This window comes from Aspergillus ruber (assembly GCF_000600275.1).
Source record: "Aspergillus ruber CBS 135680 unplaced genomic scaffold scaffold00026, whole genome shotgun sequence".
Classification (NCBI taxonomy): Eukaryota; Fungi; Ascomycota; class Eurotiomycetes; order Eurotiales; family Aspergillaceae; genus Aspergillus; species Aspergillus ruber.
Window position 1 is genome coordinate 205,520 of NW_024467322.1, and position 27,812 is coordinate 233,331.

Below are 27,812 nucleotides of genomic sequence, written 5' to 3' on the forward strand. Positions count from 1 at the left end.
ATAGAATGGACAAATACCATCAACATTCACAGTTAATATATAATAATGCTCCGTGTCTATTTGAGTTTATGTTATTTCATCATAAATTGGTGCTGTTTATTCTTGAAGCTATCAAAACGAGGTCCAAAGAATGCTAATATATATAATCATAACCCAAGTGTCCAAACCTTGATACTCCCATCATCAGCAGTAGTAACCAGGACCTCCTCTTCCTTGCCCTCTTCACGACCCCGATCCGCTCGCTTTGCCCATGCGACATGGTTGATCTCGTAGATACTATGCGCGCCGTCGAAAGTCGCAATGACGTTCCATCCCGTCTGGAGGGGAGAGGGCGAAGCAGTGCTGTCATCAGTTGTGTCCATGGCCTCACCAGCTGGGGAGTCCTGCTGTTCATTGGCGAATTGCTCCTGGTAAACGACGATACGGCCATCGGCACCCACGGATGCCAGCAGTCCGGTTCGTTTGCTCCATGCCACGGCGTAGATAGAGAGATCGTGCGCCGACGGCAGAACACCCTCTTCCGTCCAGATTTCGTCAGTTCCTGTTGGACGGATGATGCTGGGCATATTTAATTGCTGTTGCTGTTGCTCTTTCGGCTGCTTTTGCCAGAGACGGATAGTGCGGTCGTCAGAGCAGGAAATCAAACGAGGACCAGATAAGGCGTGACTGGTCTTCCATTGCTCTGCCAAAGAAGCTGACGCAGGCTGGGAATAAGGCACATTCTCCACGCCCTCCCAGTCAATACACCAGACCGTTCCCTCATGTCCCTTAAGACAAGCCACCTGCCCCCAATCGTCAATATCCTCTCTCCACAACCGGATTGTATCATCGTAGCTCGCGCTGGCCAGACACTCCTCGACTGGATGCCATGCCACTGATTTGACATCACCCGCATGCTCCTGCATCACTGCCACCGTCTCAAAATTGTTATCCCCGTCGTCCAGGTCCTCCCAAATCCAGATCGACTTGTCGCGCGAACATGTTGCGAGGAGCATTCCTGATGGTGACCATGATACTGATTTGACTTCGCTGTCGTGGCCATCGAGGAGGACGGCGAAGCGCCATTCTTCTTCGTCTTCGTCGTCAACATCATCATTTCCAACCTCGCCATCTTCTCCAGCTTTATCATTCCTAGAATTGAGTCCCCAATCCTCTGCGCCACTTTCTCCTCCGCGTCCATAACTATCCCACCGTCTCCAGATCCCAACGGTCGCGTCGAAACTGCCAGTCGCCAGAACACTTTCACCCTGCACATGCGGCTTCCAAGCACATGTCCGCACACTACGCTTATGCCCACCGGTGATTGTCGAGAGAAGTCGAAAGTTTGTGAGTGAATAGACCCGGATAGTCTTGTCAGAACTGCAGGTTGCAACTATGGGGAGGGTCGGATGCGGTGCTGTCAGCCAGGTTCGTTCGAGGGATGGTGGTGTCAAGTCTGAGAGATGGGTGATGGCAACGGCTGCCATGACGAATCAATTAATGGCCCTAGCAGAGGGACCTGAGGAAGAATTCTGTTTTTGAATCGTTTTAAAATCCTTCGTGATTTGTGGCGTTCTTCGGTCGTTCGACAGAAGTTGAAGCGGGTAGGAGAGAAGTTGGCGGGGTTGATATTGTTACAATTACAGCATGCAGCAGAGGTCGATGATAAAAAGCACTAATGCAGTCTAAATTCAAGGATGAATAAAACGTAATAGAATGTAATAATCCATTCTCCCTTTCCACCATCCATTACTGTACTAATGTCCATAGATAAAGATAAAATAAAAAAATCATAACCAAAACCACGAGATTATATGAGCACCATCACGAAGAAACGCCTTCATCCAATATCCTCTCATAAAAAACGCCATGACAGAGCCAATCCACCTCCCGGACCTTCTCCAATTCCTCCACCAGCTTCCCAACCACATTTAAAAACTCAGGCATCCCAGCTCCCGCCAGACTCTGACTCGCAGTCGTCGTCGTTCGCACTCTCTCGCTGGCACTCGATGCACTGAGGCGAGAGAGAACGTGTGTGCGTAGACGGGACAGGATCAGTCGGGCGACAGGATCGCTGAAGCTTGTCGCAGTGGATCCCGATCCGTTACTCGAGCCGTGGTGGGCGGGCTCCCTTTCCTCTCCGGGGGACGAGGACGAGTCTTGCATGGAGTCGCTGCTCACATTGACCTCAACCATTATCTGGGATGAAGAGGGAGGAGAAGAGGCAGCCTCACATGCAGTAGCGACTGGTCCCAATACCCGCCGAATGGTCGCCGCCAACTGCGTACTGGCACTGGGAGGCATGGGGTGCGTCGACTCTAAGATTGACTGCACTCGCTCCGGCGTGATATCATTGAAGTCTAGCGATAGAATCCGGTCTGCTTCAGCCTTCCACTGTGACCGCACATCACGCTTGAGTAGGTTCTTGGCTGTCAGGAGAATTGACGCCGTAGCCACGATCCTATATGCTGTCGCATGCAGGACGTGCAGCCGAAGACGGTCTAATTCCAGAGTTTCTGGGATCAGATCATTAGAAACTAACGCATTACTGAGGGTTAAATCAGTAAGGCCTTGCGCGTAGATCCTTAGAGCTGGAGGTCGGGGTTCCCCGTTGACATTCTCTGGATCCCGTTTCTTCATCTCGTCCACGATGACCTTCCGATGTGTCCGCCAAAATCGCCTTGTCTTTCCTAATCCTACTGTGCCATCTTGGAGGTCCTTCTCGAATGCACGCTGCTCGTACCCAGGGCCCTCCTGGATGAGTTGAGGAGCGGCGACCCGGATCATGAAATTTGTGTGATCCAGCGACAAAAGGTCAATAATCCCCATCAACCGCGTGAGACGGTCGATGGCATCTCCAGATCTATCTTCAGCAAATGCGTGGACTTGGGAATCCCGGTACGGCGCACACAATTTCGGCAGGATAGTGTTCATGAATTCAAAGAAATTTTCATAAGAGAATGCACCAGCCTTGCACTGATTCTCCACCAATTTAGGATCGAGAACCTCACTGATCAGTATGTGCAGCGAGTTGCCTGGCCGAAGTGAACGTAGAAGTCGGTCTTGAACCACCGTGGCCATCGCAATGGTCCAATTCACGCCCAGGCCTGCTTCCACGTCCTTCCTCATCATGGCGCACATGTGTTGCATGATCTGTCTGCGCGGTTCGGTGTACTGGGTCTCGTCGACCCTAAATTCCTTGTTGACGAGGAGTTCGTGGACCAATGTGCGATTCTCCGGCAGAGCCGTGAGCATCTTACTGAAATGCTCGTGTGGCGAAATTCGCTGTTGGTCCAGCTCCTGTAAAACTGAGCTGTCTACGTTATTGAACGTCTCGCTAATAGGAGATGTAACGCCATCCGTCAGCGCTTCATTCGAGTTTGTCCCTTCGCTTGCGGACCGAGGAATAGCTTGCTTGGATACGCTCCGCTTCTTCGCGCGTTTAGCCTTTTTCAAAGCACCCCGCACCATCTGCATCGCATTTTCAGAGCCCACAAGACGCTTCAGCCGGGCCAGAAGTGTAATCTGGTTCTGCCGGATCCCTTCTCTATAATCATCCGCAACACCACCCGCCCGGTCATCCTTGACTGTCTGCCAGATCAACTCCAACTCGACGAACTGAGCAAGCATGATCTCGGTTAGAACACTCGAGTCATGCGACTTCCAAGCATGGAACGTAGAAAAGAAGACGCTGTATGCCTCGCACAACGTTTGGAGTTCGGTGGAGATGACTAATGGAGAGCAGCAGCCGGACAACAGCAACGATGTGACCTGTTCAAACACCACGAGTAACTCCCGCGCTTTGGTAATCAGGTCCTGTTCCTGTTCCCCGTTACTGCTCAAAACTTCCTTGGGATGTGTGACGATAAGATAGCTACTTAAAAACGTGCGGACAGCTCCTCGACCGCCCATCGTCCCGTTCGTCACATCTTGCAAACCGCAGAGACGAAGCACTCGGGCCATGGTGTCCAACACCCTGTCCTCTGAGAGCAACGCCCCGATATCCTCGAAAGCCATGTTATTGATATTCCCGACGTTGACGCCTAGGGTCTGGAATTGCTGCATGACCGATCTCGCATGGTATGTTTTCCAGACCCGCTGGATTGTCTTCGCTGCCGCATCTTGGGTCAGCGACCTAGTAACCTCCTGAGCCATTTTATTTTCCTCTGTAACTGGCAGGCTGCTCGTACGCTGACGCCGGTGGCTCTGTTGATAGAGCATCCGTCGCCTCTCAGTCTCTGCGAACTTCTCCGCCATTTCCAGACGTAATCGGTCATGTTCCGCAGCCTTCTTTTCCCGGTTGTCTTCTGCTATCTTCTTCGCCCGTCGGACTTCCTCCTCACACTTTGCCGTGATTTCTGCCAATAATCGCTCCCGCGACTGGTGAGCGGCCAGCGCCCTCTCCTCCCGGTGCATGTTTCTTGTAGCGGTCTTGGAAAGAGTAGCCCGTCTTCTCACTTTTTCTGCATGCAACGCGCGGTCTGCAAGTCTAGCCTTGCGACTCTCGAGGATAGATGTACGGCGAAGGTGTTGCGCAATGTGATCCGTCGGAGATGCGCCCCGGGCGGATGCATTCGAATGATGGGAATGGAGGGAAGAAATCGAACTGCGTCGAGACGATGCTACCGAAGAACGTCTGGCTGCGGTAGATTTTCGATAAAAACGAGCAGCGATATGAGCGGGCAAGCTTAGCGGTGCTGGTGGCTTTTCCGATGACATTTCCACGTCCGACTCATCCATGGATTCCGGTACAGCGCCGGGATCAGCATCCGGAAGGTGAATCTCAATATCGGAATTTCGACGCATCGTAAGTTGAGGGCGCAGGAGGGAGACGAGGGATAGTATTGCGCTCGAAGAAAAGGAAAGGAGGGGGAAACGGGTGCGATAAGCAGCGCGGGGGTTGTTCAAAAGAGGCCGAAAGTGAGACGAAAGCCCAACGAGTGTCGTATAATCGAATCGGAATCGGTAACGATCTCAATAATAAATTCGTCTTACAACCCGCGGTACACGGTCTCATGGAACTGGAATCCAAAACTAAAGCGCATGAGACGCTTTCCTGAGGCCGATATTGTCCGCGGAGAGATCCGTGTTGCGTTTCAGATCCGGACCAGATACCAGGAAGAAGACTCCGAGATATTCAGGGAGGTGAGAGTAGGAAGAAAGAAAAAAGAAAAAAGAAAAAAAAAAAAAAAAAAAAAAAAAAAAAAAAATAGAACTATCAGCGACAGAGTCTGCCGCCCATCTTGTCTCGTTAATATCCGTGTCTTCTTCTGCTGGACGATGGGCGAAATCGAAGGACATCGAAGCCGCAAGCAGACGTGGCTTAGTTAAGCATCCCCGATTGCGACTATGCGGTCATGCTGGCCCAATTAGGAAAGTCACGCTGATGACGTCCAGGCGATTCATGTTGACGAGAGCAGTGGCTGATCAATTCCTGACCACGGACTGCGAATAACAAAGTATTTCAATTATGGGATGATCTTGTATGGTTCGTATATTGAATTAGGCTTACTGCTAGACCTGCATAATCGAAACCTTTTTCCTCGGTCGTAGATCTCTTGGATATATACCGCGCGCCACAGCTTCTTGGCCCTGGCATGAAACAACAAGAGCGTAGCTATCATGCAACATACGTGTAATACTTTATATCGATGGGCCCCCATGTCGGCTGCGACAAGGCCGCGATAAGGAAATAGAGAACCATTCAACTTCAAGTGCTTTCAGCAACCAAGTTTCGAGACTTGCTGAGAATGTGTCGTTTTCTTCGGGTGAACTGAGGCCATGGTGCTGTATAAATTTGGATCGCAAATTTGGCTTTCATCGGTGTCCGAAGATGTCAATACTATCGTCGTCATCATCGTCATCCTCTTCCTCCTCTTGCTCGTCGTCTTCGTCATTCTCTGATACACTCGCATCAGACGACTCCACGGCTTCTTCACCATCAACAGATTCTGTTTCCCGACTGAGGAAACCATAGCTGTATTTAAGTTTAGTTCCCCATATGCGGAGCTCGCCGCCATGATCATTTCCGGCGTCTCTTTGTGTTCCACTGCCAAAAAGAGACGTTGATATCGACTTATCATCATGTTCCCGGTTGGGCGGTAAGCCAAAATAATTGCTGACCACAGGAGACACAGCACGATCACGAGTAAGGCTGTATGACAAGAACCGGCCACTTGGGTCGGCAGACGAAGATAAACTTTGCTGTGGAAAATTTGTTCCTTGCACGGAACTGGTATTGATTCGTAACGATGCCATATTTTGCGACAAGGCTTCATCTGCACCATGGGACGATGATCTCGCTCTAGAAGTCGAAAGATGCCTGCTTTCAAGGTCCTGTTCCGGAGACTCGAGAATGTCACCATGTAAAAGCCGGAGCTGGGCTGTGTTATATGACTCGCACCTGGAGTTTGCCTATATCAGCACGACTGTCCATAGTACCTGGTGGCTGAAACGACTCACATATCGCATTTGAGCCCCAGCCAATGGTATTCCACGACGGACTTTGCTCCACAGTCATTACAATATACTAGAGCCTTCGTATCTTTGAACTCTTCTGGCATTGGCTGGCTTTGTATGGTGCGGTCTAGATTTCGAAACGTAGATTCCATGTTCGTGATAGTCTTGCTACATATCGGGCAGCGATATGAACTTTTCGAGTAATCTGAAAGGCACCTGTGGTGAATGCTATGTCCACATCGCATCACGACCACAGTTTCCGGTGAGGTGAACATGTAATCTCCGCAGATCGGACAATCGCATTGAGTGGACCGCTCGATACATCGATGGGTATTTTCAATCGATATAGGCAAGCATACGCTGCATGTCTAGTTTTCGTTCAGTACTCAAGCGATACTCTGCATTCCGGCGATGCAGTCCCGCTTACCTTGCAATGGAAAAAGTCTTTGCCCAATCCTTGGCCTATACGACAAATGCCACAATCCGTGCAATGGTATATACTCTTCTTGCTGTCATTATCCCACAGCTTGCAAACCTCGCAAAAGTATTGTGCAGCCTGCTCGCCACATTTTTCACAAACATGGGCAGCAGACTGGGCATGCCCACAGATCATGCATAGCATTTTCTCCGTCTTGTGTCGAATAAGGTGGTGATCCTCAACTTCATCATGGCAAAACCGACAAGTGTACCATTTCTTGCAAGCAACGCACTGGAGTTTGACATTCCGCTTATAGTGCTGACAGCCCAGCATAGTTGTTTCCTCGAACTCCTCGATGTCCATGTCTTCCCCGTCAAGCACAGGTGATTCCGGGTCATCTTTTGGGAAGAAAGTCGGCTGCAGGTCTTCTTCTGTTAGATTATACGGGTTATCATTCGGTTGATGTAGAGCGACTGTCAGGGATGAAGGATGATCGAACGACGGCTCTTCCCCATAGAGTACAGGAGTCAAGGGTCGCCCAGGGCTCTGGAAACTCGAAGGAGCGAGTAGTGGCGCGGGCAGAAGGTCAGGATACCCTCTCGAAGCGTTGTATTTCTCTGTCATCAACTCGTGGACCATCCGGGCTTTCTCTGCGCTGCTAGATCTCATATCTCGAATAGCGTGAATTCTTCTTCTCAACACACCCATTCCATCATCTTCTGGAAGCGCAAACTGCCAGCTTGATTCGTCCATATCAGACAGATGATTTTGCGAGCGTCTCCTTTCATAGTTGTTGGATGTCTGCGTCAGCGTAGTAAATGCTTCGGCGTTCTGTTCGGAAGGGATAGGCCCAGAGCCTGAAGATACTGGATTGTCTTCAATAGACCGAGAGTTCTCAAACCCATTTTCTAGCTTGTTCGAAGAGGTAGTATCCGCCCCGCGCCCGTGTCGAGTTGTTTCCGAGTCCAGCGTTGACGTCGTTGGTGAATTGGCGGGGTCATTTCCGGGCCCTGCATATCCACACCCTAGTCCCATATACTCTTGGTTCCGATCCGACATGATAATTTCCCTGCTGCCATTGTTATCGGACAGGGGTTGTGGTTCTGTTCTGCACCGAGAGCTCGGAGGAGAATCCGATCCCGAATGGTCGCTAGTACTAGTATCCGTCTGGGAAGAGAGGCGACGGGTCTGACGAATGACGGGTTCGATCAGCAAAGAGGAGATAAGCCCGCTCATGGAGGGCCGAAAACAGCGTCTAATGAATAATAGAACATGGGGAGGAAAATTGAATGAATAGACTAGGGGTATTCTTTACTGATTTTTATGGAATTTTGCTCTGGTCAGTTCGTCGTTTTCCTGCGAGAGTGCCGGAACAGGAACGAAGACATGTGACTGAGCCCCTGGGATCGGACGCTGATTCGCCGCCCATGAGACTCGCTGACAATGCCCAATCTTACTACTACGCTGTGCTACTATTGTTTGGCTGATGAAAATAGCTCGATAGTTACAATATAGTGTGTGCGCAGTAAATGTTCATAACTATGCTGGAAGGTGCATTGTATCATATCCGGTCGTTCCTGTCTTGGTAAAAATAGTTGTTCTATCTTTGTTCCCAGGTCTCCCATTCAAGCGTACGCACTCCGTATTCAATTGGTGTTGTACGGCTTAATTGTCGAGTGTGATCTTCCCTTCTGATCTACTTGAGGAGCTATTAAACATCACCCAGCCGGAATCGGTATAGTGGAATCCAATGCTGGCTCCGAACAGAAGCAGATTGAAAAACTCATCCCTGGGCGTATGTATGCCAGTCTCCATACAATTCCAGTTGTGCTTTTCGGAAAAATGTAGTCACCACGGTCTGAATAACTCGCGGGTGATGAATGAGGAAAAAAGTCGTGAGTGTTCCTGAACGTCATCTGTCACCTTAGACATGTTCCTAGGCTTTCATTCAGAAGCATGAGCGTCAACTCAAATTCTTCATTGGCATCTTTTCGGGCATGGGCTTCGCTTCCTTCGATCCCTATACCTTTCAGGCTTCAGCAAGGTCAGAATTGCACTGTCTCCTTGTTGTTTCTCAAGAAGTTCTGGTATCCAAAAAGAGTCTTACACTCGAGCATTTTTCCTCACTTGCGGTTGTTCCCAATACCTAATGGTCATCAAATTCTTCAAAATCTTGTGCTCGAGGCCTGCGACATCAGTTGCTTGCTGGAGAAAGCGCATAGTGTTTGCGATCCTTTGTAAATCAAAATCATTTGGCGAAGATGAACGGAATCCGGATCGCAAGGTCTTGAGCAAGACATGTCGTGCAGGTACCGAATAATGAAGCGCTTTGAGACCTTGCCGGTATAGATGGCGGTAAGCGTGGACAACAGCTCGCTTGTCCATATTGTGGTTGCCGGATACGACCTACTACTGCCCGGACGACACCCAACTAAAGGTTACTCGTCAACTAACCCGAAGTCGATCAGGCCGCAACATGACTAAGCAGAAGCTTCCCATTTCCTTCATCTAACCATCCCTCCTCCACCTTTCGCTCTTCCAGATAGGCAGGAATAAAAACCGTGTGCGAACAGCTCTCGCTTTGGGTCTTATCAGGCCTAGCTTCTGGGGTTTGCAACCAATCACGCTGTCTGTTTACTTGCAAACTCGACATCAAAACCCGACGCCGCCTGGCTACACGCGCCGTTGTAGAAATGGTTGACTAACTTGTTACAGCGAACTTACACCTTGTCTCTTTTCTCCTCATATTACTTTTATGGAGCTTGTGTTTGCGTTTTTTTTTTTTTTTTTTTTTTTTTTTTTTTTTTTTTTTCCCTATCCGTTGCCCTTCCTCTTTCCCTTCCTTTTGCATGCTCGTCGGTGGGCATTCTAATGTCTGTTGTTCATACGTTGTTTGATCAAGGTGAAGATGTTTCGACAGACAATCTGAAGGCAGGGATACCCATAGCGAAAAAATGGTACGCGTATTCAGGAATGCCTCGGCTTCGGTCAGGCGCGCACCCAGTAGGGCCGCCAAAAGGAATGCCCAAAAACACAAAGTGATTATGGAATCTATCACGCAAGAAAAGAAGAAACTCCGAAGTGTTGTATGTTACCGCTATGTCTGTTCCACATATGGACCAACTTGACCGGTCGATTGGCAGATTTCATTTGAAACCAAAGCGCCCCCTGGCTATACCTTCATTTCAGCAGGTAATCCCCAGGTCACAAACGCCTGTAAAGAGCTTTGTCGAAAAGGTGGTTTGAAGATCTATGCTGTCACGGTAGGCCAGGAGTGTTTCTTAAGCTTACCTGAAAATCTACCATGCTTACGATTTTCTTCTAGACAACTCCTCACATGCGCAACCACGATCTCTCTCAACACGTGCATCGAATTGGATTTCATTTTCCAAGTACAATTGTTGCTACTGTATGTATGAATTTAGGGTTGTCTCTTACAGCAACGGGGAAGGTTGTGCCCGTTCATGGTGTTGGCAGTCACCCTAGATCCAATGATGAAGAATTCTCTCAAATAGAGATCAACACCGAGGCAAGAGACGCTCTAAGGGATCTTTTCCCTAATATACCAGACAATGATTTGAATCAAATAATCAAAACAGCATTTCAAAAGGTATGTGGCAGTAGTTTCCGCAAAGATACAAGTGTCAGACGGAACCGCGAATGCTAAGTCAAGAATAGGGTCAACAAAAAGTTGGTACAGCCCTTGAATTGCCATTGGCTCGCCGTGCCCAACTGGCAGTAGTGGCACACATTCGTCATGTCTACACTGATTACGACCGTCTTTTGAAGATGACCTCTTTCCACGAAGCAAGAAGCTTAGTTGAAGAGCCAACACTGGCAAGATTAGTGGCATGGCGTGGAGATGACGAAAATGGGAAAACAGTACTTGAAGATGTATTTCGAGAAGTCATTGTTATCTCTGATGATGATGACTCGGATTCTGACGAAGAGGAGAACGGACTGCCGTCTACCAATCGGGATCACAATGTGGAATATGTATCGAGTAGGGCACGCGCCGTGGAACTCTCAACAAGACCAATCGACTTTGCGGGTTCAGCTTCGCGGGGCACCGTACGAGAGCTGTCCGAGGACGAGGCCCCGTCAAGCTTCCGTTTTATCTCACAAGTACCCAGAAAAAACAAGGTCGATCGCCGGGGATTTAGCAGATACCAGGCCTGGGACCGTGCTATCAATCGCTACAGGAACTTTGCAAATGCCACTGACCAGGTTAAACCTTATGGCAGCTCAACTGACCAGCAGAGACTTTACTCCGTACGACAACCACCGCATGGTATTGAAGTAGGTACAGGATCTAGAGACCAGCCTATATCTTTTGTATACACTGCAGTGCCGTCCATGCACCATGTAAGTGCCGAAATCAAGCCAGCCCTTCTTCCGTGAGTTAGGCGCGTTCATGAAAAGATTGCCTCAAAAGGAGACAGGTCACAATTTACTGACTTCTCTTGTGCCATACAAGGTACAACCATCGCTTGGACTCCCCAATCAGAGAAATCCGGATGTTGTCCAATCATCTGATATTGTACCATCGAGGCGAGCGCCAGTTCCTCAAGATGGACACACCCCCTTCCGTCAATATGATTTGGCTGATGCGCCCATTCTTAATAACTCCCAAGGATTTCATGATGGTAATGAATTCCAAGTCGGACACCAGCCCAGAATACTGGCTCCTTCCCATAACAAGAATCGAGATATCCAGGATCGTGTTTTACCATCCATTGAAAATTCTTCATCACAGAACCGCCCAGATAGTGGCCTACGCGAAGGAATTTCGCGAGGCCTGCCAATTCGCTCAGTGACGCCACAGCGTCTTCCACGCCAGGACGGTTTTCATGATACTGGTGGGGACAATTCCCAATGTCCCAAGAGGCGGATAGCCTATTACGAACCTGTCAATGGGGATTCGCGGTCTGGGATTGCACCTGGTGTTGTTGAATCAGTCGTTTCAGATGTTCTCAAAGACACTCCCACCGGAGCACGATACGTCCCCTATGAGATTTCTCATCCAGAAAATCACTCTTCCCGGGCAGACTCTCAGCTACGTAGAAAATTTGTTGCGCCAACCGGCTTCCCTTTTGCAGAACATTGGTCACAGAAGCATCGGGATCCCCGTATTCATGCCGAACTTAGCTCTGAACTTGAAAGACATGTTGATGGACAAAGGGTCTATCCTGCTCACAGTCGACCTGCCAAGGTGCCGACAGGATCATATGCATTTCCGTTGACTTCAGCCCATGCCATTGCCGTGGATGATGGTTCTAGGCAATCAATGCAGGTCTCTTTCGATCCAAAGGCACCCCCCGTTTACCATGGAGACCAGAACCATAGTCGTTCAGGACCAATTGAATATTCACAAACACAAGTGCCGACATGGCAAAACAGAGATGATGAGCACTTTGCCAATATTTCTAATAGGAGGCACCTTTATGCTGATGATTTTGTCCGCCCCGTTGATCTATACGAACCGGAGCCCCTGGAATACACTATGCAACGCCCACGTGTTGCAGAAACTTCCTCTCATTCATCTAGGCTCCGATTTTACGATGGCAAGCATAGAGATGAGCTCATTGATGCTCGAACACCAGTGGCGTATCAAGATCGTCGACCGTTGGATCGTCGCGCAGAGCTTCCCCATGGGTATGCAACCTTTGAAGACCCGCATAGGCGACTAGGCAGCGACAGCATATTTGAATCATCATCGGCTCCCGGTCTTTATCATGAACGGCGGTACGGAAGGTCTTTGGATTTTGTACGGTATGATCACGACGCCAGGGCTCCGTTTCCTCAAAAGACAACCGACTTCCAGTTGCGTTCCTATATCTTCCTCTCTCATCTCACATTTAATTATCTTTTTCAATTGTGACTAATGATATTATAGGCCTGTGCACAGCAATGCCCAGATCTGGGAACGTCCTACCTACGTGAGGAGAGTCGAACACCCGGAGCCACCCCATCCCATCCCGGACAACAGACCTATCGTCATCATGGACTGAGGATATGGACCTTGTTGGATAGTACTGGGAGTCATCATATTGCTATCTATATTTGTTTTAGTTGAGAGCATGTCTAAGGAGGAGCCTGTTGTTGCATGATACCCAGCTGCACATCCTTTTGAATGAATTTTATGATCATTGTTGCTATCTCATTCTCAATTCCATTCAATCGTAATATGCGGGTTTTGTTGAGTTGCGAGATAGTATGCAGCTTCTGGAAGACATCAATGCTATTTTATGTCATGGGTATGTTGGAAATTGGCCTAAAGCAACAACGCATTGGACATGCTGAAGGGGCATGCATGGCAGAATTAAATGCGAGAAATGCAAGAACGAAATTAACAAATCCATAAATAAGCTCTGGAATCCTGAAATGTGACCGAATATGTATATTAATGCCGTCCTCACCCAAATTCTCACCAAAGCGGCGGTCCTGAGTAAACAAAAAGACGGTACAAATAAATTGACCAAATTAAACAGCCATAGTCTGACCATCAGCTTCGCCGCTGTTAACAGCCTTTCCTGTCTTCTTAATTGTTGCCAAAACGGTATCGTACGACACAGACGGTTCGGTAACGACGTCGGCGGTTTGGGAGTCCAGCTTGACATCGAAGGATTTGACACCTGTAAATTTCAAGAAAAATCGTTTAGCATCGGCCTATCACTGCATGACACAGGGGGGTGTATGGATTACGCGACATCCCACAGCATCATCTAACGTGTTGACAGGGGAGGTCGATATCGAGACAGGGTGATAAGCACAACTTACCCTCGAGCTTCTTCAGGACTCGCTCCACAGCACCGGAGCAGCCGCCACAGCTCATGGAGACGTTGAACTTGTATTGATGGTCCGACATGATGCTTGCCTTGTTTGGATACTTTGTTGAAAGAGTTGATGTCGCGGGGTTGTTGGAGATGTCTGCTTACTACGGGGAATCATGTGTTTCAAAATGATGTGATTTCCAATATAGGTATAGCGCCCTTGTGTTATACAAAGCCTTGGCATTCACTGGCTTGCCTTATCGGGAGAAAGAACAACATCAGTATCCGGGGATTACTATCTAGTCAGCGGGGATGACTATGTTCAATTTTCCTTGAATGATATGGTACAAATAGCATTAAATTGGATGATAGTTCGGCCTAAAAACCAGCTGCCCGTTTCTTCTTCCTCGTCTTTATGACGCCCTTCTTATTTGCCTCTCTTCCACCAAAGAGACCTCGCTCGACTTGAGTCATAGGAAGATCCTCACACTCGGCGGTGACTTGGCTACTCTGTGGCATTACCCGATGTAATCCTCCGCTTGTCGGCTGACTGTTTTGTCCGTAAATACCAGGAATGGCCGGCGAAACGGGAGGAGGTGCCGGAGGACTCATGGTTGTTCTCTGTGGTGTCTTATTCCGCAGCCTTCTTTTGCAGGTCACAGATCGTGATATCCGCTGGGATTCATCTTCTTCAGCTGAGAATACAGTTCTCTGCCAATCATAAGTAGCTGGGTCCATATCCGGTACCCAATGGGAAAGCATAGATTCCACGTTCTGAGACATGGAAGGTTGGCTTTTGAACGTTGTTAAAGAGGACAGAGTAGAGTAGATTGGCGCTCTGCTTATAGGCTGGTGGTCAGGGATGTCGCTGTTTGTAGCCCCCAGATTGCTTCGAGAGGTTGAACCGCCGCCATCTTTTTCAGAGGCTGGGACAGACGAATGTCGTGGCGTCACGGTCCCATGAGAGCCAAATCTAGTTTCCAGATTTGGTAATTCGGCATAATCTTGGTTATCAAGATGATCGTCATGTCCGCTATGGGGTGGTTTGCGAGTAATACTGATCCGGGCCAGTACTAGATCGGCCGCGAACTTCCTAATAATTCTCTCCTTTGCGATCCGTGTGCGTCCAGGTATATTATGTGGTAGATTTGAGAGCCAGATGCTTATCAGACGATCGTAGGTATATACTAGGTGAGGTTTTCCTTCGCTTTCGTTCGCAATTGGTAACTGCACCAATGACGAAATCGGCAGGATGGAGAGTCGATATTCACTCTGAGGATCTGATTCTCGCTGCTCGCAAAGCGAAACAATGTCCTCAATGGCTTGTGCACTCTTTTCAATGTCGTCCAACAAAGGACTGCCGCCAAGAACTTCAAGTCTAAGACGTGTCAGCTTCAGAACATACCAGGTTAAGATCAATTTCTAAACGTACAAAGTACTCGCAGCTTGGTCACCCAAGGCTGTATCGGAAACCCTGTCTACTAGAGCATTGACATTCTCCTTGAACAGTTCTTCCGAGTGCTGTGGGAATTCCCTTTCACTTAATCCGAGAACAAATCGACCCGTAGCAACAGCATAGACCGCCGTATAGTCAGTAGTCCATTGAGGAATTGCATGGGGCGATACTGTAGAGATCCCCGTATTCTGGACTTTGGTTGCATCCATATCAGATGCAGATTCATCCCAATCATCGACCACAAAATCGGTGCAGTAACGAACTGCCTGAGTTTTTCGTGCACTTTGTTGGCGTCTCTTTGCCCGCAATGCATCTCGCCCAAGAGGCTGTTCTTCAATGTCGCCAGAAATCGTGGACGCGGTGTACACTGATTCACAGACGGCAAGCCGCGAGTCCAGCAGAAAGAGCTTGAAAAGTCTTGCGCTAGGATCATAGTAACTTTTGCCAACTGATGCTGGCGAATGTGCAATTTGTTTAAATACAAGAGTGGAAAAATGTGCACTGTTCGTTGAAATTTGAGATTCTGGCGACACATCGACCGTAGAGGGCAAATCCAGGATAAATGGATCTGGAACAGGTACGGTGTTATTCATTCCTTCCTTAATTGAATTGGGGCAGTGGAGGCCCAGCACAAGGTTGTTAAGCCTTGAGTATAGAAAGAGGTAAGAATCTTATTAGCCAAGAAATGTCAGTAGGTATACAGGGCCTTTTTCATAGATATGCAAATTTCCATACCTTCATTGGTAAGCAACGTACTTAAACGCAGGGTCGTGTCTTCAGGATCCCTATAATGGCGCCAAGATAGACGAGGATTTAGAGACCCGATGTCACCTTCGCTGGCGAACTCGGTAATCTCAAGCCGAGATATTGTCGTCGTGGTGAGTACATAAACGTGAGATGCGTTTGACGGGCTTCTTTTGATGTCCAAGATCCATTCGGACTTTCTTTTCAGACCAAGTTCAATTGGAATGGACCAGATCTGATCGCCTTCCATCCGGTAAAGCACGGGACAACGTCGATCAGAAACAATGATGCTATTGACGTCCCCGGCCCATTCAATAACTCCCCACCCATCGTGTCGAGGTTGATCATCTAGATCAAGATTATCGTCATTATCAAGCCACGGCAATGAACCAGATTTCACGCATGTTGCAGCCCAATTGCTTTTATTCCGCCTGTGTCGACCAGACATTTCCCAGATACTCCAGTTTCCCTGTTGGTCCACAATCGCGAATTGTCTCTGATACCAGGGATTGAAGGTTACATCGGCGTGCGGGAAGCCACCTGTCTGTAAATTGGATATCTCAACCAACGGGTTCGCATCCAACCGGGAGTTATGAGCGTCACTCAAAAGTACGCCGTCACTATCGCAGCATATACGCCTCGGAACAGGATCTCTGTGGTACAAAGGCCGAAATATCGTGATTGAATCAGGGCATCGAGCGGCCATCCATGTTGCTTTCTCTTCGATTGTCCGCGCAAAGCAAATTTGACGAATTGGGACACCACCGACACGCCATTCCGTTGCGTCTGTTTCACCGATTGAAGGAACACGCATGAAGGTCGTTTGCTGTCTCAGTTCAAGAGTGTCTTCCTCCAACCTCCGAAACGAAATGGAGTTGCCACACTCCCCGGATGCAAACACTGCTATTGGCAAAACCCGACTGCCCGAATCATCGTTTTCGAGATCCACAGCACAGCCCAAGTCCAAGAGTGAAGATACTTGGGGGTCGCATATTTCGCTTGTGGTCGTGATAACGTGCGAAAAAGTCTCGTTGCTAACCAAGGACCAGCACGCCGCCAGCTCCGGGTGCACTCTCGGCAAGAAATTCTTATTCTCGACTAAAGAAGACCGAGGGGCAGTAAGGGGAGACACTACAGCCGCTTTGGTAGCTCCAGTATACAAAATTGAAGATGCTTGACCAGGGGTCAGTGAAAAAGTCTCTCTTTGCCAAATCACAAATGACTTACACTGATTTAGAGCACGAGAAAATGACCATGTCCGGGTCTCCGGGACATAAAAAGCTTTTCCCAAGTGCCCGTATTGGAGAGCACTCGTTGGATGTTCATCCATCAGGCTTTGCTTTACTCTTTATGATATGCTCAATATCTACCCAGGTAAGCATATCGATCATTGGCCGTTCCAATCAAATCACGTCAATGGAATTGGCTAGTAGAAATGATGCAGATGGCAGGTGTATTGCCAGAGATTTCTTGACATGGACACTCTGGATCAATGTCATTTGCAAGAGGCCGAATAAAGAGGTATACCAATTGAAGAAAATCAATGATGCGAAAAAAAAAAAAATGATGATCGTTACGGCACAACTCCATTCTGCCGATTAACTATTCACCGCCCAATGTGCCGCTTTGATTGGCCCCACCTTGTTTCTTCTGTTTCTTTTCGGAGCGATTGAATACTTAGAGACGCTTGGATTGACATACCTTTTTTCCGGCTTTAACAATCATTTTGAGTTGATAGTTTGCGAGTTACCCGTTTTTCGTTTCTTGGGCGGCTGTGCTGTCCATATATTTTCTGCGCGCATCCCCCGATCTCTTGTGGATAAACAATCAACAAAACCACAAGACGAAAACAAACTTACAACTATCGCTTGCAACATATCCCCGAATAGAACTCCATCATATACCAGAACACCGCGACTAAGATAAACCACGATGTCTTCCTCGTTCGACCCGTCTCTTTCGACAAGCGGCATGCGGCCACCCCTGACTACCGCGGACGCGCCCTCAATGGCAGACTCGCTTCCCAGTATAAACTTTGGATTTGAAGATCTACGTAACCGCATGGCTCATTTTAGCATGCAATTTGATGCGTTTATTGAGCGAGGCAGGAAGCAAGTCTTGGAGGAGAGGAATCAGTTCAGGCTCAATCTGGCAGAACTTCATGGTGAGTTGAAGGCAAATGAAACGAACTTACTATTCTGGAATTGAAGATTAATTGCTTGTTAAAATAGAGGACCAACGGATGAAACAGAAGGATATCGAAATATTGAATCTCAAGTCGCAAACGCACGAGCAAACACTTCAAAAAGAGGCTGCTGAAGCTGCTGAAATGCATGCCGCCATCTCCTCTATTACGTTAGAGCGCGATTCCCGTCTGGTCAAGCGGGATCGCTTAAGGCAGCAGATTGCGGAGACACAAAAGTCTATCAACCAGAGACTTGATGCACAAAAGGCCCATGCTCGAAATTTGGATGCTCAATCTCGCCTTAACGTTCCGGAACTCGACTTCTGGCAAGATTATCTGTGTCTTCGGATTGAAGGAGCGGGGAGGGAGGATCGGTTGAAATTCATTTATAGTCACTTGCTGGAAAAAGACTGGGAAGCAGAGGCTTGGTTTGAACTTGGGACAGCCAGTCGGGATTATGAAGTGTTCCACATGCGTCCCAAATTAGACAGGGAGGCCCTCGAACAAGAACTGGACATTCTCAACGAGGATCGTGATTTTGGCGCGTTCTTGAAAAGGATGCGCAAATTGTTTGTTGAGGCATTGAAATGAATGAAGCATTCGGTGCAAAACGATTTACGATTTATGTCCCACATGATACTACATGTATTTTTGTATAATACTATTAACTCTATATTGGAAATGACTGCGGTATTGGAATCATGATTATAATCGTTTCATTCAGCATGTTCCGTGGATGCAATTATCAAGGACACCATGCCTTAACCTCCGGTAGCTTCTCGGTAGAACGCTATGCTTCGATTTGCTCCCGCAGTAGCAAAGCCCTCAGACCTTCCGACTTTCGGAAGCCACTTGACACTCCAAACGGCCTTTTCAGTTTCGGAGTGCGTGGCAACACATGTTTTTGTATCGATCGACCAGACCTTAACCTTTCCATCAAATGACCTAGTTTTTCCCTTGTGTCAGCTCAAACCGTACTGCAGCAAAGAATGGCATCGAAAGCAACTTACCCGCTCAGGAGATATTCTCCTGTAGTGCTCCACGCAAGTGACAAGATCCACGCTGAATGACCGGTCAGGTTTGCGACTTGTTCCCCAGATGAAGTGTCAAACAGCACAATGACTTTGGAGTCACCGGCAGCGGCGAGGAGCTTTCCGGCAGGAGAGAAAGCAACGGTTCGTACGGGCTTCACAAGACCTGGGAGAGGCATCAGATACGCACTGTTATGGGGTTCGTCGACTTCACACAAAAAGCCCTTGCTTTATAGAGATGACATACCTGACAAGGAAAAAGGCATCCGACCGGTTTCAGTGCTGAAAATGTAAACGCTACCATTCTCATGTCCACTGGCGATGAGACGACCATCTGCAGACTATTTTGCGTCAATACCACCAGGAGTCAACCAAAACAAAACTAGAAGCTTTTATTGCACCCACCATATCTAAGCATGTACCAAAGCTGCCCTTAGTCTCGTAGTCCTGTATCTGTTCACCACTAACGTTCAAGTCCCAGACTTTGATGTGACCATCTTGACTGACACCAGCAAGGAACTGTCCATTCTCTGACAGAGCAACGGCCCAAACCTCACCAGAACCTGTAATTCCTGTTGTTCATCCGTCAGTCTCATAGGTAATCTTGTTTATTAGAAAGAAACTCATATTACCTGAACCCGCATCATTTTTGGACCAAGTTCCATCACGGCAAGCCCAGATCTGAAGCTCACCACCAAATCCCACACTGACGGCTCTCAAGCCGCGCCCGTCAGTCACGACGTGATGGCAGCCGACCTTATGAGCCCCCTCAATAGTCTGTGCCAAGGGAAAGTCTGGGTCCGTAGTGGAATGGACCTGAATGGAAGAAGCGCCCGAGGCGGACAAAATTTGTTTATCCGTTACAGCCAACGAAAAGATGTCAATTGGATGTACTGAAATGAATACCTTAGCACCATTGCATATAATCTGGGACGATCTAGGAAGATAGATACCATTGTCCGCGGAACCCCACGAGAGATATTGTTTTGACTGAGCAGTCATGTTAATCAACAGAGACAATTTGAATTATCTATCCCATATTCTGCCGATCTTACCATTGTTTAATCCCCCGTACCCTCGAGAAATGTGTGTTCTGTAAAAGATATTAAATAGGCGGCAGTTGTATGACTTGGTGGGACAAAAATCCTGGCCGCCGTCGGTGAGATCATCAATGGGCCCTTTCACATCTGGGGAACAGCCCACAACGAAGCCGACGACTGAGGGGGGAAACAACTACAAGAGATTATACGGATGCGATTGACGACCCAGATTCAGGTCTGGTGGTCATTGGACAAAATTCTAGGAAGAAATGGATATACAAAACAGAAACCGACAATATTTTCCCCCAATATAACCAGACGCCAGATGCCATGCCGCACATAACACACTCCCTTTCATATAAAGTACAATATCCGTAAGAGTCTCTCGTATTCTATTTATCGTCCGACTTCCTCGTCTAATGATTGCGCGTAAGAATCATGCCGTTTGGGTCTTACCCCATTGTTTCTTGATATCTATTGACCAAAGACCTCGTGGTTAGTTGTCACGCCGAGTGAAACATCCTATTCTTCCAGAGCAGAGTCATACCCGCTACACAGTGTGGGCACAGAACATGTGCGCGTTTCACCTGTCCACAACCCGAGCAGGTATTGAGATTCTTCACATCCTTCAAAGCCTTGCCAGCCATTTGCCGATGGCGTCTCTTCATGTGGGAGACCTTCTTCTTCGGTACGGCACGCAGAACAGAATCCCAGATATCAGAAAGCAGACCCGGAATTGTCAAGGACAGCCCAACAGGTCTGAAGAGGTTTTGGGTCAGAACAGAGGAGCTCTGAAGGAACCGAGACCATTGACCGGCGGTGGGCGAGAACGAAAGGAGTCGCGGAATCATCTGCGAAGACATGGTAGACGGGAGAATTCGTAGAGTCGTGATGAAATTATTGAAACAAATATATGAGGTATTCGCAGGACTGATCCAATCTTCAAATTCACTAGCAGTAATAATATCAAAGACCGACCAAAAAAGTTCCTGGTCTGGCTCGAGCCGGAGACCGGAGACACACTAGCCTGATATGGATTAGCGGCCCCCTGAGCCATTAAGGGGCCTCCTTCAGATCAAGACGAGGAGAGAACGAAGGGCGTTATTCAATCGCTACTTCCCTTTGCTGACTTTCTTTCTGGGACTTTCCTGGTGTAGACAGGAAGGAGTTCTTGGGTATTTTATCACTCGTTGGCTGAACCGTTGCGGACTCAACTCTTTCGTTTTATCTTCTAATTGCTTTTTGTTTTCGTTTACACCCACTCCCTACCACTCCAGCTCTCTTCACGATGGCCACGACTACTACCCCTTCGGTTCCCACCGCTACCGTCTTTCCTCGCAGCCATGTCGGTTTCGACAGTATCACTTCGCAGATCGAGCGGAAGCTGTTGAAGCGCGGTTTCCAGTTCAATGTGATGTGCGTTGGTATGTAGCCAGACTCTTTTAACACCCCGCTATCCATATTGATTATACGGATCCTGACTGACCGTGCGCTCTTTATTGTGAACAGGCCAGACCGGTCTTGGAAAATCGACCCTGATCAACACCATTTTCGCTTCCCATCTGATCGATTCCAAGGGTCGTCTTACTCCTGATGAACCCGTCTGTTCGACCACCGAAATCCAGGCGGCCTCTCACAGTATGTTCTGCTATGACATTGGTTCTATGCCAAGGGAGGTGAATTGCTAAGTCATTACTAGTTATTGAGGAGAACGGGGTCCGTCTCAGGTTGAATATCGTCGACACTCCTGGCTACGGTGACCAGGTCAACAACGACAGATGGTATTTCCCCAATCAATCTTTTTGGCCTATTGGTCCGTACGGATCGAACTAATGTCGCATTCAGTTGGGACCCGATTGTGAAGTACATCAAGGACCAGCATTCGGCATACCTCCGCAAGGAACTCACTGCCCAGCGTGACCGCTATATCCAAGATACCCGTATCCACTGCTGCTTGTTTTTTATCCAGCCCTCTGGCCATGCGTAGGTCATGACCCATATGTCTATCGTTAAGCGCATGCATTGACTGACCTTTTTTTGAATATTTGTAGACTCAAGCCCATTGACATCGTTGTCCTGAAGAAGTTGTCGGATGTCGTCAATGTTGTTCCCGTGATCGCCAAGTCCGATTCTCTCACTCTCGAGGAACGCCAGGTGTTCAAGGAGAGAATCAAGGAGGAATTTGCGTTCCACAACCTGAAAATGTACCCCTACGATAATGACGAGCTTGACGACGAGGAACGTGCTATGAATGTCCAGATCAAGGTACGAGCTCTACCAGTTGGCGGCTTTGCTTTCTTTTGTCTAACGGGATAACTTTGCAGGACATCATTCCCTTTGCTGTTGTCGGGAGCGAGAAGAACATTGTCGTCAACGGCCAGCAAGTTCGCGGCCGTCAGAACCGCTGGGGTGTCATCAACGTCGAGGACGAGAACCACTGCGAATTCGTTTATCTGCGGAACTTTCTGACCCGCACCCACCTGCAGGACCTAGTCGAGACCACCAGCCAGATACACTACGAGACTTTCCGTGCCAAGCAACTTTTGGCTCTGAAGGAGAGCAGCGCAGCAGGCGGTCACAGCGCTACTAGTCGGCCTATCAGTCCCTCTGCTGACCGGGAGCTCAGCCGTAACTCGCAACGGGCTACTATGAACGGTTACTAGGCCTCACAGAAGCTGTCGGCTTGGGGCACATGAACTTTTACTTTTCCCGCTGTTTGGTGTAGCGAGCATCTTTATACCAATCATTGCCACATGAATTATCGCAGACAGACCATAGGGCAGTTCCGAGGGTCCATCTTTTCCCTTTTTCTTCCCTCCCCATTTCCTTTTTTTACCTGCAAGCTGTTACTGATATCCATTTTAACTTTTTCATGTTCTATATCATCACCTTTCCTTTTTGAACTGACCAGGTTTGATTTCCTAAATAGCTGTTCTTTTCTTGTTCGCAAGAGCGGGGCCGACACTACAATGTTAATGCGAAGTGTCGATTACATGTACTTAATTTCATTAATTTCTATTGATGAGGAAAATATGTTATATTCTGTCTAATGCTGTCTTTGGATGCCGAACATAATATGTACCGCATAAAGGATTGAGTAAAGGAATCATTTACTCATTGCTGCGTGCCAAATTTACCACCGTCAACGATCCAATCTCGTAATTCGACATATGCCCTTTCCAATTCATCATTGATGACAATCTTATCGTGCGCTCCGGGTTGTTTGGAGAATTCAAGCTCATTCTTTGCCTGAGTAAGACGCTTATTTAGACTCTCCTCTGTCTCAGTTCCTCGGCCACGCAATCTCTTCTCAAGCTCTTCGAGCGATGGGGGCGAGAGGAACATGAACCGGGCGTTGAGGTCAGTGAGCTTGACTTGCTTCACGCCCTCCATCTCAATGTCAAGGATGCATATCCTTTCCTTCTCCGCGATGTCCTTCACGGCTTGAACGCTTGTGCCGTAATAGTTTCCTCCGAACTGCGCGTGTTCAATGAAACCGTTCTTGCTCACAAGATCCAGGAAGTCCTCCTTGGTGGAGAAGTAGTATTCGCGTCCATGTTGTTCGCCTGGCCGAGGGGCACGAGTGGTATCTAACAAGCGGAGGGAATGAGTGACTTGGTTTGAAGCAAATAATTGGATGAGGGGCATACGCGAAATCGAGAATCCAAAGGTGTCAGGGATATCAGCGAAAAGCCTCTTGAGAAGGGTGGACTTTCCAGTTCCAGAGGGGCCCGATACCACTACCGGACGGAACTTATACACTATATAAATGAGTTAGTCTATTGCTGTAGGAGTCATGATAGTTTTGTACCAGCACTAGTCGTCATTGTCGAGGTTGAGTAGCGAGCAAATGTAGTTAGTCGTCTAGTTAAATATAAAAGGCGAGTGCGAGATCCCAGCAAATAATTCATCGACCGAAGAGAGACTCAGCAAAAATGTTCAGGAACAAACTTCATGAATCCATTTTCGGTATCGCGGCAGAACCCAAGGCGGTGACTCCACAAATACCGTAGTTACTATGTTCCCTATAGGACCTGTGACTATAATTGGGATGCTCGAATGATTTCGACAACAGCCTATCATACAATGCATAAATCAAGGATGATGGATTCCGTCAAGTCAAAGATAAACAGACAAGAAAAGAAGAAGAAAACCTCGGAACTAATGGATACAAAAGCATGCCTTTATACATGATCATATCAATTTAAGCTTTTGACTGTCCTTGATTCCCGCCTTTTGCTGCGCTATCATTCCCGGCTTGCGATTCCTGCTCGAGGAAATTGGACCAGAGTTCCGCCAGCGACTCCTTGTGGCTAGTACCGTTGTCCATGAACTCCGTGGCCAACGTCGGCGTGCTAGGCGTACGAATGGGAGTGCCGGGGACTCGAAGCTTGCTAGAGGTATTCGATGTCCCTGGGCGCGCAAGGCCTGCTTGTTCGCGTTGCTCTATTCACAGTTACTATTAACAGTAAAAGGGGAGGGTGTTGACATTGGGCTTACCATCTGTCCAACCAAGGAGTGCTGCAATAAGCTGCAATATCTGGAATTTCTTAGGGTCTGATCTGTCTAGTGCAAGAAAGTGCAGTAAATGGTTGGTAACAATATGTCTAGATGATCTCAGTTAGCAAGATCCGATAGATTTAAAGCTGGGAAACAGTACCTATCAACATTATCCTCTGGCTTTCCCTTCTTAAGAAACCGCAAAGCTTTTGTCAAATGATCATTCAAAGTGACAGCTTCGTGTCTGAGCTTGCCAATGAGAAGGTTCTTTTCTTTGACTTCTTTCTCGAATGGGCGCACCCGCTCCAATTCTTCTTGGGCGGTTAGGAAAGACTTTTCGGCTTCAGATGCTCTGTTGTCTGCATCACGAAAAGATTGCCGTAGTTCTTCCAGCTGGGCATCAGAGCTCTCAACGAGTTCACGAAGCTCTTGCTTTCGGGCTATAGAGTATCACGATTTGTTAGTTATTCCCGAGCGATAGACTGTCAACAATGAGAACCTACCCGTTTGGATTTCTTGCAAGGCCCGCTGTAAGCCATCAACAGTCGACGATTGGTTATCACGTTCGGATGCGGCCTTCTCATAGGCGTCTTTGAGGTTGGCCAGCTGTTCTTCGAGGTCGATAACCTTCTCCCCCAAGTTTTCTCTAATCGATCGTTCTTCCATAGCAAGAACTTCCCAGTTATGCATGGCCTCCTTGGCCTGTTCGAATTCAGCTTGAAGATATGATTCCTGTTCGATTAGTTCATCTCTCTCTTTTGACCAGTTTTGCTGGGACAGATTTGTTCGATCTCGCAGGGTGGATATCTCTTTGGCCTTTTCTTCGTTTTCTTTGGCGATATCAGCGAGTTCCGAGGATTTGGAATCCAATTCAGTTGTGAGATTGGAGTTCTGCTCCTCGAGATCTTCAATTTGTGACCTTGCCTGGGCGATTTCTTCCTAAGCGAAAAGCCAGAAGAAGAGAGGGTTAGTTCAAATATCATCAGTAGCACCACCACCAAATGGTCAGAACATACAGCATCCTCCTTGAGTCTTTCCCCTAGTTGGGCCTTGATCGTATTGACCCTCTCCAGTAACTTCTGGTATTGCGTTTCTGCCTGTCCCTTCTTACTTTCGGCATCATCTACCCTTTGTTGTAGTGCTTCCATGTCTGCCCGATGCTTGGATTGTATTTCCTCCAGAGACTTGCGCATACCGGTCACCTCTGCCCGCAATGAATCGCGATCTCGCACAAGCGCATCAAAACGGTCTTTGGATTGTGCATCAAGCACCGGTGGTTCAGCGTCGCTTTTGGCCTGCTGCTGGGTATCATTTTTGGTCGTAGCGGCAGACTCTCCATCGGAGCCATCGTCTCTATCGTTTTCGTTGCTCGCAGTCTTTTCGGTCGCTATGTTGTTGACAAAATTCCCGTTTATCGAATTAGCTGGCGTACCCTGTGACTTTCCCAAGTTTTAGTATAATCCTCCCACCATCTATGGCTTTCAATGGAACTACCCACATTCGACGCCGGTGCCTCGTCATCAGATTGTCTTTCTGTATTCTCTTCTAGGTGTCCATTTTCTGTATTCTGGTCTTCTGCTTCTTCCTTTGCCTTCGCAGCAGCTTTGTTCTTTCTGTTCTTCTTCGACTTCGCGCCTGTTTCCGCCTCGGGTTAATGACAATGCTAGCCGGGGAGATGTACAAAACATCAAGGAGTTACCATACCTTCAGGCATGTTTGTTTTCTTTCCTTTCTGTTTTTTCTTCTTGCCCTTTTCACACTCGGTCGAGAAAGATATTGGGTCGGGTTTCGGATTCGGGAACGGCTCCTGTTGTCATGGGCGGGCGATGGTTACGAAATACTCTCCCGCCTGTCAACAACATCACTAGCGTGGCTGGTTGCTTCCCGTCCGCATTCTCCATATTGAAAAACTATGGCAGAAATTCAGTTGGGCTATGATTCAGGCCGCGTTCTCCTTACGCGGATTTTTTGTTATTAAAATTCCAGGCCCATTGGACTAAGAGCCAACGTTCATGTCCATGACTTTATTAAGTTTTCTCATCAACTATAAGATGATACTGATCCTAGAGATATCCCACTCCTGATATACTAACCGCCTTCCTATCTCTTTTCCTGAGTTATAACAATGATGATGCTTTTGGTATGAATTGTAAATCGAAATTACATAAAGTCGTCAAGGAAATCGGGATCGCGATCATGATTGCAACTGGCCTCCATGTTCTCCTCAGTCATCAGGTCATCGTACGCATGGTCCTTTTGCCACTTTAATTGCTCGTGTTCCCTCCTCTCCTGCTTTTCCCTGGCTTTTTGTTCTTCTCTGTCTTTGCGCTCCTCTTTCCGTTTTATTTTCATGTATTCTTCCTTCTCGGCGCGGAGGTCGGGGAACTTTTCGACGCGGGTCTTGTTGAGTCGATTGACGATCGCATTTTCTCGTTCCTTGACGAAAACCTTACGAACCCGCTTAGGGTTGTGGAAAGATACCTGACCGCTTTCCATGGATCCGTCTTTATAGAGGTTCGCCCATGGTGTATAGATGATGGTGATGTTATCCTTTTTGTTTCCTGTTCAGTTTACTCAAGTTAATCTGGTAGTGTTCGAGAAAGAAAGGCTGCGCTAAGTGGTTATGGATAACGGACCCTCGATAGAATTCGCTTTTGTCAGTTGTGCGCAGTCATCCACAAGTTTCTGGGGAATGTTATCCCAAGTTTCACCGTCGCGAAGGCGTAGATAAATGTGAGCGCTAGACAAGTTATCGACATGGAACTGTGCGATAGCAATCAGTGGCATGTAATTAAGCGTAGAGAGAGCGAAACGAACCCTGTGGGAATAAGAGACAGCAGTCAATTGACGAGTTCATAGATAGGGGAAATTTGGGACTATGCTATATATTTACCAGACGTCCTTATCCAGCCCATGCTTTATCAAATCCTCATCTATGACAAGTGAACAAAGCAGGTCAGATCTCTTTGAGCTTGGTTGCGAAGCTGGAGAGAAAATGAAAAAATGGTCGGTCCATACTTTCGTACTTGTCTTTGCCGACGTATATGAAAGCGGAGGGATGAACCACCTTGGAAGTAAAATAGTATACCATTTTGCTGGCGCTCTTCCGTGGTGCACTTTGTTGTTGTTTGTTGTGTTACCAGGGGGAGGGGAAATGAAGAGATATGGCAATTCTTTATCGATATGCACAATCTCGCGGGAGGGGCAGATTTCGCGGGATCTTGATT

General features: G+C 47.9%; 15 protein-coding genes across 15 annotated transcripts; 4 read left to right on the forward strand and 11 right to left on the reverse strand.

The window, feature by feature from the left end:
- Positions 1–146: 146 nt before the first annotated feature.
- cia1 (iron-sulfur cluster assembly protein CIA1) lies at positions 147–1,466 on the reverse strand (the record flags this gene model as incomplete). Its single annotated transcript, XM_040786570.1, has 1 exon — positions 147–1,466. The coding sequence occupies one exon, from the start codon at positions 1,464–1,466 to the stop codon at positions 147–149; it is 1,320 nt and encodes a 439-aa protein (XP_040636239.1).
- Positions 1,467–1,704: 238 nt separating this feature from the next.
- Positions 1,705–5,138, reverse strand: EURHEDRAFT_415314 (IQ calmodulin-binding motif domain protein). The gene has a single exon (XM_040782655.1). The coding sequence runs from the start codon at positions 4,783–4,785 to the stop codon at positions 1,804–1,806; it is 2,982 nt and encodes a 993-aa protein (XP_040636240.1). The 5' UTR covers positions 4,786–5,138; the 3' UTR covers positions 1,705–1,803.
- A 302-nt stretch (positions 5,139–5,440) lies between these two features.
- EURHEDRAFT_415315 (RING finger and CHY zinc finger domain-containing protein) lies at positions 5,441–8,201 on the reverse strand. Its single transcript, XM_040782656.1, has 3 exons — positions 6,866–8,201; positions 6,442–6,806; positions 5,441–6,382 (listed from the first exon to the last, which is right to left on the reverse strand). The coding sequence occupies exons 1-3, from the start codon at positions 8,090–8,092 to the stop codon at positions 5,797–5,799; spliced, it is 2,178 nt and encodes a 725-aa protein (XP_040636241.1). The 5' UTR covers positions 8,093–8,201; the 3' UTR covers positions 5,441–5,796.
- Positions 8,202–8,324: 123 nt separating this feature from the next.
- On the reverse strand, positions 8,325–9,273 carry EURHEDRAFT_506240 (DUF1763-domain-containing protein). Its single transcript, XM_040785857.1, has 2 exons — positions 8,964–9,273; positions 8,325–8,890 (listed from the first exon to the last, which is right to left on the reverse strand). Exons 1-2 carry the CDS (start codon positions 9,239–9,241, stop codon positions 8,776–8,778), a joined length of 393 nt encoding a protein of 130 aa, XP_040636242.1. The 5' UTR covers positions 9,242–9,273; the 3' UTR covers positions 8,325–8,775.
- Positions 9,274–9,810: 537 nt separating this feature from the next.
- Positions 9,811–11,257, forward strand: EURHEDRAFT_462179 (DUF2293 domain-containing protein; the record flags this gene model as incomplete). Its single annotated transcript, XM_040784785.1, has 4 exons — positions 9,811–9,942; positions 10,000–10,119; positions 10,182–10,466; positions 10,535–11,257. 4 exons carry the CDS (start codon positions 9,811–9,813, stop codon positions 11,255–11,257), a joined length of 1,260 nt encoding a protein of 419 aa, XP_040636243.1.
- On the forward strand, positions 11,019–12,922 carry EURHEDRAFT_185266 (uncharacterized protein). The gene has a single exon (XM_040777891.1). It carries the CDS (start codon positions 11,271–11,273, stop codon positions 12,735–12,737), a length of 1,467 nt encoding a protein of 488 aa, XP_040636244.1. The 5' UTR covers positions 11,019–11,270; the 3' UTR covers positions 12,738–12,922.
- A 417-nt stretch (positions 12,923–13,339) lies between these two features.
- On the reverse strand, positions 13,340–13,724 carry EURHEDRAFT_462529 (copper metallochaperone ATX1; the record flags this gene model as incomplete). The annotated part of the gene is made up of 2 exons (XM_040784809.1): positions 13,340–13,491; positions 13,637–13,724. 2 exons carry the CDS (start codon positions 13,722–13,724, stop codon positions 13,340–13,342), a joined length of 240 nt encoding a protein of 79 aa, XP_040636245.1.
- A 220-nt stretch (positions 13,725–13,944) lies between these two features.
- Positions 13,945–17,347, reverse strand: EURHEDRAFT_415322 (uncharacterized protein). The gene is made up of 4 exons (XM_040782657.1): positions 17,057–17,347; positions 15,821–17,002; positions 15,062–15,755; positions 13,945–15,007 (listed from the first exon to the last, which is right to left on the reverse strand). The coding sequence occupies exons 1-4, from the start codon at positions 17,157–17,159 to the stop codon at positions 14,008–14,010; spliced, it is 2,979 nt and encodes a 992-aa protein (XP_040636246.1). The 5' UTR covers positions 17,160–17,347; the 3' UTR covers positions 13,945–14,007.
- Positions 17,348–17,761: 414 nt separating this feature from the next.
- Positions 17,762–18,605, forward strand: EURHEDRAFT_462487 (kinetochore Spc25 family protein; the record flags this gene model as incomplete). Its single annotated transcript, XM_040784804.1, has 2 exons — positions 17,762–17,993; positions 18,061–18,605. 2 exons carry the CDS (start codon positions 17,762–17,764, stop codon positions 18,603–18,605), a joined length of 777 nt encoding a protein of 258 aa, XP_040636247.1.
- On the reverse strand, positions 18,363–20,189 carry EURHEDRAFT_415324 (SKI complex subunit WD repeat protein SKI8). The gene is made up of 7 exons (XM_040782658.1): positions 20,101–20,189; positions 19,999–20,035; positions 19,678–19,938; positions 19,451–19,617; positions 19,293–19,386; positions 19,025–19,211; positions 18,363–18,959 (listed from the first exon to the last, which is right to left on the reverse strand). Exons 1-7 carry the CDS (start codon positions 20,101–20,103, stop codon positions 18,776–18,778), a joined length of 933 nt encoding a protein of 310 aa, XP_040636248.1. The 5' UTR covers positions 20,104–20,189; the 3' UTR covers positions 18,363–18,775.
- A 277-nt stretch (positions 20,190–20,466) lies between these two features.
- On the reverse strand, positions 20,467–21,042 carry EURHEDRAFT_415325 (mitochondrial 54S ribosomal protein bL32m). The gene has a single exon (XM_040782659.1). The coding sequence runs from the start codon at positions 20,946–20,948 to the stop codon at positions 20,589–20,591; it is 360 nt and encodes a 119-aa protein (XP_040636249.1). The 5' UTR covers positions 20,949–21,042; the 3' UTR covers positions 20,467–20,588.
- Positions 21,043–21,373: 331 nt separating this feature from the next.
- aspD (septin aspD) lies at positions 21,374–22,748 on the forward strand (the record flags this gene model as incomplete). Its single annotated transcript, XM_040780361.1, has 6 exons — positions 21,374–21,509; positions 21,595–21,723; positions 21,785–21,902; positions 21,931–22,068; positions 22,137–22,350; positions 22,410–22,748. The coding sequence occupies 6 exons, from the start codon at positions 21,374–21,376 to the stop codon at positions 22,746–22,748; spliced, it is 1,074 nt and encodes a 357-aa protein (XP_040636250.1).
- A 359-nt stretch (positions 22,749–23,107) lies between these two features.
- EURHEDRAFT_415327 (guanylate kinase) lies at positions 23,108–24,017 on the reverse strand. The gene is made up of 3 exons (XM_040782660.1): positions 23,897–24,017; positions 23,736–23,846; positions 23,108–23,675 (listed from the first exon to the last, which is right to left on the reverse strand). Exons 1-3 carry the CDS (start codon positions 23,910–23,912, stop codon positions 23,200–23,202), a joined length of 603 nt encoding a protein of 200 aa, XP_040636251.1. The 5' UTR covers positions 23,913–24,017; the 3' UTR covers positions 23,108–23,199.
- Positions 24,018–25,464: 1,447 nt separating this feature from the next.
- EURHEDRAFT_185655 (putative Golgi matrix protein) lies at positions 25,465–26,599 on the reverse strand. The gene is made up of 4 exons (XM_040777892.1): positions 26,290–26,599; positions 26,084–26,220; positions 25,598–26,018; positions 25,465–25,520 (listed from the first exon to the last, which is right to left on the reverse strand). Coding segments are annotated over exons 1-4 (570 nt in total). The 5' UTR covers positions 26,300–26,599; the 3' UTR covers positions 25,465–25,518.
- EURHEDRAFT_415329 (putative DUF814 domain protein) lies at positions 26,571–27,697 on the reverse strand. The gene is made up of 4 exons (XM_040782661.1): positions 27,604–27,697; positions 27,479–27,518; positions 27,222–27,349; positions 26,571–27,146 (listed from the first exon to the last, which is right to left on the reverse strand). Exons 1-4 carry the CDS (start codon positions 27,674–27,676, stop codon positions 26,746–26,748), a joined length of 642 nt encoding a protein of 213 aa, XP_040636253.1. The 5' UTR covers positions 27,677–27,697; the 3' UTR covers positions 26,571–26,745.
- Positions 27,698–27,812: the final 115 nt, after the last annotated feature.